This window comes from Podarcis raffonei, chromosome 14, assembly GCF_027172205.1.
Source record: "Podarcis raffonei isolate rPodRaf1 chromosome 14, rPodRaf1.pri, whole genome shotgun sequence".
NCBI lineage: Eukaryota > Metazoa > Chordata > Lepidosauria > Squamata > Lacertidae > Podarcis > Podarcis raffonei.
Window position 1 is genome coordinate 13,870,331 of NC_070615.1, and position 12,316 is coordinate 13,882,646.

At 42.0% G+C, this 12,316-nt stretch overlaps 1 protein-coding gene across 4 annotated transcripts in view; it reads left to right on the forward strand.

The window, feature by feature from the left end:
- GALK2 (galactokinase 2) overlaps positions 1–12,316 on the forward strand; it is a 75,497-nt gene that overhangs the window by 61,516 nt on the left and 1,665 nt on the right. For 2 of the 4 annotated variants that reach the window (XR_008327543.1, XR_008327542.1), the window contains exons 9-10: positions 7,314–7,515; positions 10,251–10,386. The exons of 1 other annotated variant lie outside the window; for it this stretch is intronic. Coding sequence is in view for 1 of the 3 variants with exons in the window: in XM_053365365.1 (XP_053221340.1) it covers positions 7,314–7,515 (202 nt within the window). In the remaining 2 variants the exon portion in view is untranslated. The remainder of the gene's footprint in view (positions 1–7,313; positions 7,516–10,250; positions 10,387–12,316) is intronic. One more of the 4 variants, XM_053365365.1, reaches the window with a different exon arrangement.

The following is a 12,316-nucleotide window of genomic DNA, read 5'->3' on the forward strand; positions in this document are numbered from 1 at the left end:
ACACTTCTGTTTTTTAAACTTAATATTGAATACATCCAAACCAAAGCCTTCGATTTTGCTTTGAACTTTGCTTTTTCCATCTAGGTCAAATGGAACCCCTTAATAATAGTTTTCAGATTTTGTTCTCCTGAAACCCTTTAGATTTTTTTAAAAAATGGATTCAAATCTATGGTTTAACCCATACCTTTCATGAATTGTAAAATATCTGCTCCCATTACTTTTGTGAATTGTGAAAGTCATATCTAACTAGTGTGGGAAACATGACCTAAAATGGTAATGATGGTGAGTAAGGGACCAGTAGTGAGTTTCAGGTGAAACACACCTGGTCACAGCTGGCTCATGAAGGCAGAAATCAAATTAAAACCTGGGTTCCGACTCTTTCAAAGATTCATTAAGGCCAGTCATACAGATAGCATTTGTAAGACCCAAAGGTATAGTAGCAAATGAAAAAAATGCTTTGATTCAGTATGACAAAATGTTGCAGCTAAATCTTCCCATACCCAGCACAGAAACACATCAGTTGTTTTACTGCCACAATCTCATCTCCTCCCTAGCCATCCCTATTGTTCACAGCTAGTCTCTGACCTTTCCCTGTCGCCTATCAATTGCTGCTTCTTGCTGACTACAGGTTATGTTTGTCCCTTGCAGAACTCAAAAGGAGTTGAATCTGACACATGGGCATCATACAACTGGTGCATGACAGTAGCACAATTGCCATCTCCACACCAGTACATGTATAATCCTCATGTTTGCTTTGGCACAAACTACTATTTTCCAGCGCCAATGGAATACTGGGAAGTGGGGCTTTCTTAATGGAATAGCTTGCTGGGACACTGTCGTCTGGGTGGATTAGCGATGCCTATCTGGTCCCTCAGGGGAAACAGTGTCTGTTTATAAAGGGTCTTATTAGAGCAAAACAAAGACGTCTACCTGCTTATATTGCTGTATTTCCAGGTTATTATAGTCTTAATGTTTTTCCTTTTGGCACGCATTAGGTCAAAATTTTCATAGTAAGTAGTAGCAGCCTCTGGCGTTGTTGAGAGGGGAAACAAGCTTGCTGATTTCCTTCTCCACAACCAACTTGGTTTTTGTTTTGTTTTTTGTTTTTACCTTTCTTTTTCCTTTCTTCTCCTGTGATGAGGCTGCATTTTAATGTTTCAATATTTTAATGTTGTATTTAAATCTTCTTTTTAAGTTGTATTCATTCAACTTGTTTTTATTATTGCTTGTTAGCTGCCCTGAGCCTGGCCTTGGCTGGGGAGGGTGGGGTATAAATAATAATAATAATAATAATAATAATAATAATAATAATAATTATTATTATTATTATTATTATTATTTAGTAGAATGTTCAGGAGTTCCTCTGAAAATCACGGTTTGTTTCAGGCATCTATGGCTGCAGGACCCATAATCCTGAAAGGAGTGGGAGAGAGAGACCTACATTTTGTAGCAGCTAAATCAGCTGAGCTTTCAATGTTTAATAGGTTATTGCATTTTAGCGTTTTGTTGGAAGCCGCCCAGAGTGGCTGGGGAAACCCAGCCAGATGGGCGGGGTACAAATAATAAATAATAATAATTATTATAGCTTATTTGCAGTTTGTCTTTGGAGAATTTGAGCTTCCAGGATGAGAAGCTATCTGCTTGATTTTTGCAGCATGGACCAGATGTTGATTGATTGTGAAGGGTTTTTTGTGGCTTACAACACAAGCAGTTTTAGTGCAATCCACTTAATGCATGTGGGAGCTATTGAAGAGGGCCCCTGACAAGCATGTGCAGGAATGTGCTAACCTGTGGCCCTCCAGATGTTGCTGGTTTACAGCTAACACCATCCCTGACCATGCTTGTTGGGGCTGATGGGAGTTAAGTCCAGTAACATCTGGAAGGCCACAGGCTAGTCACCCTGATGTACAACAGGAATCTGGGTGCCAGCTTTGCTTTGCTTGCTTTATGTAACCTTGGGAAACCTGAAGTTCAGCTGCTCAACTGTAAGATGAGAAGCGTGGCCCTGTAAGACAATTGTGGTTGCGAATCTGGGCCTCTCCATGGAGGTTTTGTTTCCATTAGTGTATCATAAGAACAAAAGTACCACCCTCCTGGGTCAATCCAAAGCTCCATATAGTTCATCATCCTATTTCCCATAGTGGTCAACCAGATATTTCTGAGAAGCCCACAAGCAGAGCAGGAAGGCAATAGTCCCCCCCATGGTTGACTCTTAGTGTTTTGGTACCCAGTGGTATACCTCCTCTGAACAAGTCTGTGAGCCATATTCCCATCCAGTGCTGGTGGTGCTTGCTAAGTGATTCACATTCCATGTATTGAAATGGAGGTGTTGGTAGCTTTGCTGTCTCGTTACTTCTTTCTGTTAATGCCTGTGTTCCATTATTCCTCCTTTCATAGCCCAATTAAGGAATCATATTGCTCTGAATTGAAAGATAAATGGCTTTTCCATTCAGGTGACTTTTGTCAAAGAGGGACACTGTCAAATGTCAAAATAAAAAATATAAATTGCAGGAGAAGGGTTGGATGGCTGGAGCTTAATCCAGGACAGTCTTTCATTACTTGCTCACTAATAAAAGGGAGCTCACATCATTTGAAAAGTGGATTCATGATTATGAGGAGGGTACAAGGGCTTAGTCTCTTAAGGTTTGCTGCTTGATCTGACAATGTCAACCTTTGATAACTTTAAGGCTGTATGGGAAATAGATTTAGGAAAGCAAATTGACCCAGCATGCTATATTTTCTTTAGGTTGGCTGATAAAAACATTCAGAATGATATTGTCCTCTGTTAAGTACAAATATTTAAAGATTGTTCACAGGTTAGGCTGTTAGAGACCTACTAGCACCTCTGGTGACAATGCTTAGTAGAAATATTTTAGAAGAATGTCACTGAGGAGATGAGCCAAGTGTCAAGTCACCAAAGATCCACAACTATGCCTTCTATCACTTTTGGGGGATGTCTCAATTTAGACATTGTTGCCAAAGAATTGTTCCAACATATGGTGGTAGTGGCTAGACTTATACAGTGGTACCTCGGGTTAAGTACTTAATTTGTTCCGGAGGTCCATTCTTAACCTGAAACTGTTCTTAACCTGAAGCACCATTTTAGCTAATGGGGCCTCCTGCTGCTGCCGCGCTGCCTGAGCACGATTTCTGTTCTTATCCTGAAGCAAAGTTCTTAACCTGAAGCACTATTTCTGGGTTAATGGAGTGTGTAACCTGAAGTGTATGTAACCTGAAGTGTATGTAACCTGAGGTACCACTGTACTGTCCTAACATTGGAAAAATGCTAATGGGCTAAACTTGAGAAGCTGGTATAAGAAGTTATGGTATTTAGTGGCAATGGAGACACTAACACACTACTTTCAAGTATTCAGGGAGCAAACACAAATTGAATCCTTTCACACAGCTTTAGAAGATTTTGTTTAGTTTGTGAACCAGATAAACACAGAGATGCAATTATCATCACAATATGTCTTAATTTGGAACAGTTTGTAAAGCCTAATCTAGAATGAATCCGATTCCAGCCTGTTGTTGGGAATGTACACTGAAAGAAGACGGACACTGATACTCCATCCTAAATGGCATTGATGTTTGTATAATCTGCTTGTCCAAGGGAAAGCAGAAACGGTTATTGGATCTTTTTTGTTACTTGTGGAGTTTGTATATACTATATAAATCACAATACATTTAAAAATAAAATGGGAGATGGGCTGTTAATACTCTTTAACTATGTAGGTTAGGTGGGGGGAACTAGCCCAAATTATAGTCCTTTCTACTTCTCTGTCTTGCTGGTCAGTGGAGGTGGCAGATGTGCACCTCTGCATCTTACAGTGCTGCATGGTAGACCTTTAAGTGGCTGCATGACTCCTCGTTACTAGAATCCATCATGTGTTAGTACTTGTGGTTTTCTCCAAGAATTGGGCTGCTCTACCAGCTAAATACAATAAAAGTGAGGTAAAGGGACCCCTGACCGTTAGGTCCAGTCGTGGACGACTCTGGGGTTGCGGTGCTCATCTCGCTTTATTGGCCGAGGGAGCCGCCGTTTGCCCACTTCTGCAGACAGTTTTTCTGGGTCATGTGGCCAGCATGACTAAGCCACTTCTGGCGAATCAGAGCAGCACACAGAAATGCTGTTTACCTTCCTGCCGAAGTGGTACCTATTTATCTACTTGCACTTGATGTGCTTTCGAACTGCTAGGTGGGCAGGAGCAGGGACTGCGCAACGGGAGCGCACCCCGTCGCAGGGATTCGAACCACCGACCTTCTGATTGGCAAGTGCTAGGCTCTGTGGTTTAGACCACAGCTCCACCCACGTCCCACACACAATAGAGCCCCTTAATTAAATACTATCATTCCTCAACTCACATTTGCTTGGCAAACAGTCACTCTAATAAGAAAGTCTAAGAAAACAACAATGCAACCCCGGTTTCTGTCATTTTGGATGTAATAATTGCTTTGAAAGGATTACACTAGATTAGAGGCAAAACCAAATGTGGAGAGGTTATAGAGCCTTCTCTTACATGACAGAATGTTGTTGAGAACATGCCTTTCCAGCGTCTGGCTGGCAGGAAGAAGTAAAAAGATGATTCCCATGGCCAGTACGTAACGTGACGAGCTTGAGAGAACCGCGAAGTGCTTTAAGGTAATCTGGCCAGTGAAGCGTTGCTTTACCGAAGGGTGGTCTCTGAATCAATCACAGCCTTTGGCAAGATGTTGGCCTCCAAATTGAAACCAGACATGTTTTCAGTTCATTCTCTGGGTTACTACTGTTCAATGGTGATTTACAAGAGAGTGTGAGCAATGGCAGACTCTCACGCAACTTTCAGATATGCCCTAAACAAATGCACATTTTAAAAACTGCCCCGCTGTAAAATAATGCCTTCAAAAGGAAATAGTCTGGAAAGAGAATTTGTCCAGAGAGGAATGCTCTGTTTTCAACACACACCTCTGTAAACCACCCAGCAGCGATACTGTGCATTGCATGGTGCGAAAGTAGCAGAGACCAATTCATAAACACAGGGACAAAATGTACTCCTGAATGGATTTGGTAATTTGGGAATTGGGAAAACTCCTTCCATTGTTCAGTGACCCACCCCAGGGGGGTCATTTCCATTGGGGTACATAGCTTTTTCCAATTTTGATGGGTTTTAATCTTATTCCAAAACAATGATGTATTTAGGCAACTCTTCCATTGGGTCCATTCTCATTAACAGCAGTTATGTTTCATATCGGGCCAAATAATCCTGGCACCTCTGAAGATGTTGTTTTCTTCATTCATCATTGTAATTCCCCCTCTGCTTCCCATGTCCTTGAGGAGACAGGAAACCAATGTCTCTCAAATTTAAACCAGCTAAAATGGACATTTTACGGTGGCAACGCATGTTGTGAATGATGTGCTATGAAGTGCATTTGAGTACCATCTTTTATTCAGCTTTTCCTACAAGAAAAAAATCTACTGGCGTTTTATATCACTCCCAGAATTCAACATGACCAAAGATCCAAGAACCCAATAGAGAAAATATGTTGGCTGATCTCCACCTGGCACCCAGATTGGGTCTCTGGTGGATGCAATTAAGGCCTTAGCCCTTTGGAGTATTTCTGCATGAAAGGGCCATTCAGTTTTAATGTGAAAATATTTGTATCCCTTGAACTCATATATACATATATGTTACTTTCACAGCTGCGTATGTAAACCACTTCCACTAGAATTTATTGCCGTGTTGTTTTGAATCTTGAAGATGCCTCAGATGCCTGTGGTCAGGCAAAAAGACAGGATATAAATGTTATAAATAAATAAACAATGGTCGAGAGAGAGAGAAATGTAAACTAGGTGATTGGTAGTTCAACCCTATGCATGTTTGCTCAGAAATCAGGCAAGTTTTGTTCAAAAGGGCTTTATTGCTTATTAAGTAAGTTTGGGAATGTAGCCTGAGTTGAAGGGACTGGTGAAGAGATGTACAAAATAAACTTCAACAAAAATGTTAGTAAAGGTGATAGAGGGATAGGATAATGCTTGAGATAAAGAGCAGTGAAATACACTTTCTCAACAACCATTAGCATCATTATGGCAAGGTTAGTACTTGATAAGGTTGGTAATACTTTTGAGGTTATATATTTCATGCTGGAAGAACGCTACTCACTTGGGGGCTGGCACAAGGCTAGGCATTGACAGTATAAACTACACACCGTATTTGCTGGTCTGGGTTATATGAAATTTACTGGTGGAGAGAATCTTATAAAGGTTCTTCATTCACCTGTGTCAGGTCCTACACAGATAACAGTGCCACCCTGTTGTCAGGGCCAACACTGGTTACAGATGATGCTGAGGTTGGTTGGTAGTTCCCAGTTCTTTAGTTGCATGAAAGTTCGAAACACAGCTCATTCAGAAATCTTCAGAAAGGTATTTGTTGCCACCTGAGAACCAGTGTTAGACTATGACCTGGGAGATCAGGGTTTGAATCCCCACTCAGCCATGAAACTCATTGGGGAACCTTAGACCAGTCACCATCTCATAGGGTTGTTGTGAGAATGAAATGGGAAGGAGGAGAGCAATGTACACCACCTTGAGCAACTTGGGAGAAAATAAAGTGGTATATAAATGTAGTAAATGAATGAATGCTGAATTTGTGAGCAAACACAACAGGAGAAACATATTGTGGATTTCAATGAGACAACCTCGCTAGTCATGGCGTTTCAGATGCTGACAGATATAGGAGGTACACATTTATTGGGTTGCATACCAACAGGGGCTCCAGACTCTTGTCTTTCATTTTTTTTAAAAAAGAAAGTCAGTTAGACATTTTTGAAGGAAGTTAAGAAGACCACAAACCATGGAGGTAGCTCTAATGCTTTGACACTTGTCAAGCAGCGCCATTGCTCAGGATGCTTAACCAGGGGAAGGAGTGTTGTCTGTTCCTACTTGGGAGTGGGGCAGCAAGAAAAGCTGAATGGAGGAAGCTGCTGGGGTATGTTTGTTAAAGCACTTTCCTCCTGACCACATTATTTCAACCCCCAAGTTTGCTGACTTTACAGAATACAACACAGCTGACTGGCATGGTATGTTTTATGTCGTGATAACTGCAGTCCCCTATCCCTCTGCATACCATCTTCCTTGCTGTGGATCAGAGCTTACAGTTTTTATACCAATACTGACATGACTGAAAGAAAGGAGAAACAAAAGAGATAGGAAAATGTTGGATCACCTTTCTTACCAGTTTTCTCTGGAAGCCACATGACCACATCTGATAGCAATAAATCATACATCTTTCCATTTGTTCCTGCACTGAATATTTTTTCTTGCTTTTTAAATTTAGTGACCACCTTTAAATTATACCAACGTGCTAAGCATGTGTACAGCGAAGCTGCCAGAGTCCTGGAGTTTAAGAAGATTTGTACAGAGGCACCTGAAGATGCAGTTCAGTTATTGGGGGATTTAATGAACCAGAGCCATGCCAGCTGCAAGGACTTATATGAGTGCAGCTGTCCTGAACTGAATCAGCTGGTGGACATCTGTCTGTAAGTTGCAAAGGCCATGGAAAGTGAACTTTCTTTTGAGCATGTGGGTTGGATTGCAGTGAATGTGCACCATAACATTAAGCTGTTTTTAAAAACTGTTACCGGTGCTCTAGGACAGGGGTGGGGAATCCGTGACTAGCCAAATGTTGCTGAGCTACATCACCCATCATCTTTGGTTTACCAGCTCTGCCCTAGGGCTTTGGTGCAGCAATAAAACTGCAAGCACATTTGCAAAGCTAAGCAGGATCCAGTATGGTTTCAAATTGGATGGGGAACCACATGTCAGAGTTCACAGAAAGCAGCAAATAAGGGACACTTGCCTCTACTTTTTTAGACATTTGGCGTCTAAAGCACAATTTAAATCTGGACCAGAATGCCAGGGTTTCAGAGAGGAGCCTTTTCCAGCCCTGCCTGGATATACTGGTGACCTTTTGAATGCATAGAATGTGTTCTACCACTGAGCAGTGGCTGTTCCCCAAATACAAGAGAAACATACCGTATTTTTCGCACCATAGGACGCACTTTTTCCCCCTTCAAAAATGAAGGGGGAATGTGTGTGCGTCCTATAGAGCAAAGACAGCATAGCCCCGTGACCCTCTGCCGGCTGGAGAGGTGACGCGCGGCTATGGCAGGAGCCTCTATAGCCGCGCGCCACCTCTCCAGCTGGGAGAGCGCGCGCGGGGCTAAAGAAGCCCCGCTTACCCTCTCCCAGCCGGAGAGGTGACACGCAGCTATTGCAGCAGCCTCTTTAGCCGCGCGCCATCTCTCCAGCCGGGAGAGCGCGCGCGCGGGGATAAAGAAGCCCCCCGCGACCCTCTCCCGGCTGGAGAGGTGACATGCAGCTATGGCAGGAGCCTCTATAGCCGCGCCCCTTTGCGCTGCTCCCCGACCTGCTCTTTGGGGCTGGTGGTGGGCTTCCCCCCGCCAGCCCCAAAGAGCAGGTCGAAAGGAATCTGAAGCCTGGAGAGCCTTCCAAGGTAGCCGCCTGAAGGCGTCTGAACGCACCTTAAACGGCACCTTGTTTTAGAGGGGGAAAACAAGAGGGGGGAAATTCTCCCCCTCTCTGCGCAACGCCTCCTGCCACTTCGCTGAAGGGGCCTGGGCAGAGAGGGAGAGATTTTTTTTTCTTGTTCTCCCCCCTCTAAAACAAGGTGCGTCCTATTGTCCGGTGCGTCCTATGGTGCGAAAAATACGGTACTTGTATTTACAGCTCCTGACTTTCCCAACCTAGGAAAAAAGTTTGTTTACTTGTTTATTTTTGCTCCTTCCCTTTATTGTCTCAAGCAAGGTCAAAACTCTTTCACATTAGGTGCTATACAAATTCATAGTAGGACAAAGCTCCTTTACTGTGGATCATCCAGTAGCAACCCACTAGAGAGGTTTTTAAATAGCATTTGCTGAAACCAAAACTAGCTCTCGCAAACAATCAGCTGCTCTTTCCATGACAGAAGAGAACTGGTTGGTACATTTTGTTAATATAAGAGAATACAGTGAATTTTATGGCATCTGCTGCCCAGCTTCATCCAACACTTTACTACATTTTTCATGTGTAACTGTGTACAGCTAGTTGGTAATAGTTTGATCTAATATGCCGAGGCTGTCTTGGGCCAGTCTGAAACTCAGCACTCGAGAAAGAATCTAAACTATTTCATTATGGCCATATTGTATGGTTGTCATGCCACAAGTGTTTGGCAGAATGTGCTGGTGGTTTGGTGCACTAAGTAGCTAAGTGAAGGTTATTATCCTTCTTAGGCTATGCTATAAGAGTGTGAGGCCCTGGGGGGTTCCTGACTTGAAGTGCTGGCAAAGTTTGTGGAAGAGACATTATTTCTGTATCCTCAAAGAGTGCAGGGACACTTGATACAGTAATGTAGAGCCTAGATACAGTGATTGCTTTCAAACCAGCTCACCATACAGATTATTCTACAGTACCCTGCTCTAGGCTGATTTTGTGGCAGTGATGCTAATGGCATGCTACAAGGATTGCAGCCTAGGCATTAAAGCCACAACCTAGCACATTTATAGAACCATATTGTTAGAATGGACCAAACACCAGCGAAACTCAGATATTCATAGCTGTGTACTCAACTGCAGTCTGTGTGTTTTTAAAGTACAGATGGTTCCCAGAAGTGAGTTTCACTGAAAGTCTTCAGTTGGCAATCGGTGGCTTGTTTCTTTGCATTTGCATTTGCATAATATAAAACCTGACATTGAGCTGAGCAGATATATTTCTATTGTCATACTTTTAGCAGTGGCCTGCAGAGTCCTTAAGGATTGTCTCTTAAGGGAAATATTTGCCGAAGTGTTTGTCAGTCAACTGTGTCCTCAAGTGAGATTCAGATAGCACCTTTTTCTGCCTATTTATCATATGTGTCTCTCCAGCAACACCCATTCCCTCTCTCCTTTGCCATGTTTATAAGCAGGCTGTTATGCAAGAGAATATAGTTATGTGATTTACTGGGTCAGTAATAAAACATACCAAAGGGGAAAGCTCCAAGGTCTAAAGCAGATGCTGTATTACTATATAAAATAAAATTGGACCAAATGGCTATGAAGTGACCTCTCAATTTGGCCCGTGGCCACTTTTAGCGCATGTGAGATATTTCAAAAGTGGTGATTTGCCAAGTCTGGGAATATCAATAGCCTAGATTATTGAGATAAAAAGTTTTCCAACATTTGGCAATTGTGGCCTGTCTCACTGTCAAAAGATGCAAAATCATTTCCTTGTTATTCAGGTCTTGATCCAAATCTACAAACAAATTCAAAAGAGCCAGACAAAGGATGAATTGTTTGTCCATTTATCAGTGAGATCTCAGAAAATAATTTTGTCTAGAACTGTTTTACCTTGGGGCAGCCCAACCACTTATGCAGGTAGGTTCCAATAATCTGGTGCAATTGCTACCTTCCTTTAAATCCCAGATTTAAGACTTACTCCCTCCTCATCCTTTTAGAATCTCCTTACCCCCTAAACCAAGCTTCCTCAAACTTGGCCCTACAGATGTTTTGAAACTACAGTTCCCATCATCCCTGACCACTGGTCCTGCTAGCTAGGGATCATGGGAGTTGTAGGCCAAAAACATCTGGAGGGCCGAGTTTAAGGAAGCCTGCCCTAAACTAAGGGCACCATAGGGTGCTACATGTCTGCCACTGTCTCTCATATCACTTAGTGCTGAGACTAACCACAGGGATGTTTTAAGCTTGAGAAACCCCAAGTCATAGAAAGCAATTATGTATCTAAGCTGTCTTTGTTATAGTCATATGACAAGGGTGGCCAATCTGTGATCCTCCAGATGTTTTTGGAATCCCAACTTCAGTCACCTGCAGTCAGAGATGATGGAAGTTGTAGTCCAACATCTGGAGGACCATAGGTTAGCTACCACTGCTGTACAGCGAGAATCAGTTCAGGCCTTGTGCCAAAGCATGGTTAAGGAAACCTAATTATGGTTTGGCATATTGTTTGAATTGACAAACGTTTTACAACCAGTCAGGAAACTTCAACCAGAAATGGAGATTTGAGGTGAATTTGTAAATCATGGCTTGTGTCACCTATGGTTTGTGTTACGTCTGGATTGCATCTGTTGAAGCTGCTTGTTGAAGCTGAGGAACTATAGCAATAGGTGCGCTGAGCAGATAAAAACTGAAAGCAGGAAGATGGTCGAAATCAATGTTTCCATGTACGTTTGGTAGCTCAAACTGTGGTATGGTAAGTGTGAATAATAGTTTGGTGTGATGTCTGAATTGAAATGGGATTCTCGCTCTATGACAAACCGGGAAGCTGAATAAAAATGAAGAATGGCCACAACTATATAAATCCCCTGCTTTATAAGATACACATTAAGCAACACAGAAACTGATGGAGATGAGTAAGTGCCAATATGAACTGTGTGGTTATTAAGATTTCACTGAAGTAAGAGTGATATCAATTTTGGCAGCCATAATTAAACTGGTCTAGGAGATTTATGACAGGAAACGAATTGCATGCAACTAAGAACACGTTGGTTCATTTTGCTCGTCTCATGCAGAAGATATTTTATTTAAGTAATTATTGTATTTCATCCTGGATTGTTCCACTGATGACCGATATTTCCCCCCTGGCCTTTTATTGCTTGTCATTTATTTTAAAAGCTGACTAACAAAAACATTAGCTTGATATGGTTATGGTAATGGGTAGCAATTGCATATATTAAATGGCTTTTATACACAATCATAGCCAGCTGCTATGCATAGGTTTAAAAATCCTTTCTAAAACCATGTGCCACAGCTTTGCTTGTGTCTATCAGATTTGCATCTCTTACAAGGTTTTGAACTGTGAAGCAAAATCTGCATATACAGATGTTTTTGGGTTTGCCAGCATATTTGGGTTTTCCTAAAGAGTTCCTGCCATATTTTTTTTTTAAAGATTCATAATGGTGAGGGTTTGGAGTGCCAAAATGCTTAGCCACTAATTGGTCAGCGCTACATTTTTTAAAAATCCACAGAATAGATTTTGAGTTTCATGTTAATGGTTGAAACCTTCTGTCATTTTGCCCATTACTTGGAAAAAAGTTGGAGGAGTTATTAATAAAGGGAGACTTCTTGGAAATACCACCTTAAAAGAAATTTTTCTTCTGAGCTCAACAGCACTGCTCTAAGTCAAGAGGAATTACTTCAAATTACTTCAAATTGCTAGATGGAGGAGACAAAACAGCTCAGTCTCTGGCACTGAGAAGGGGAACTCTCCTGTGAACTCCTATTCTGGTTGGCCAGCCAACTTTGTGGCCTGGTTCAGCCTGGGACTAATGCATGAGTTTCAGTTTAACCC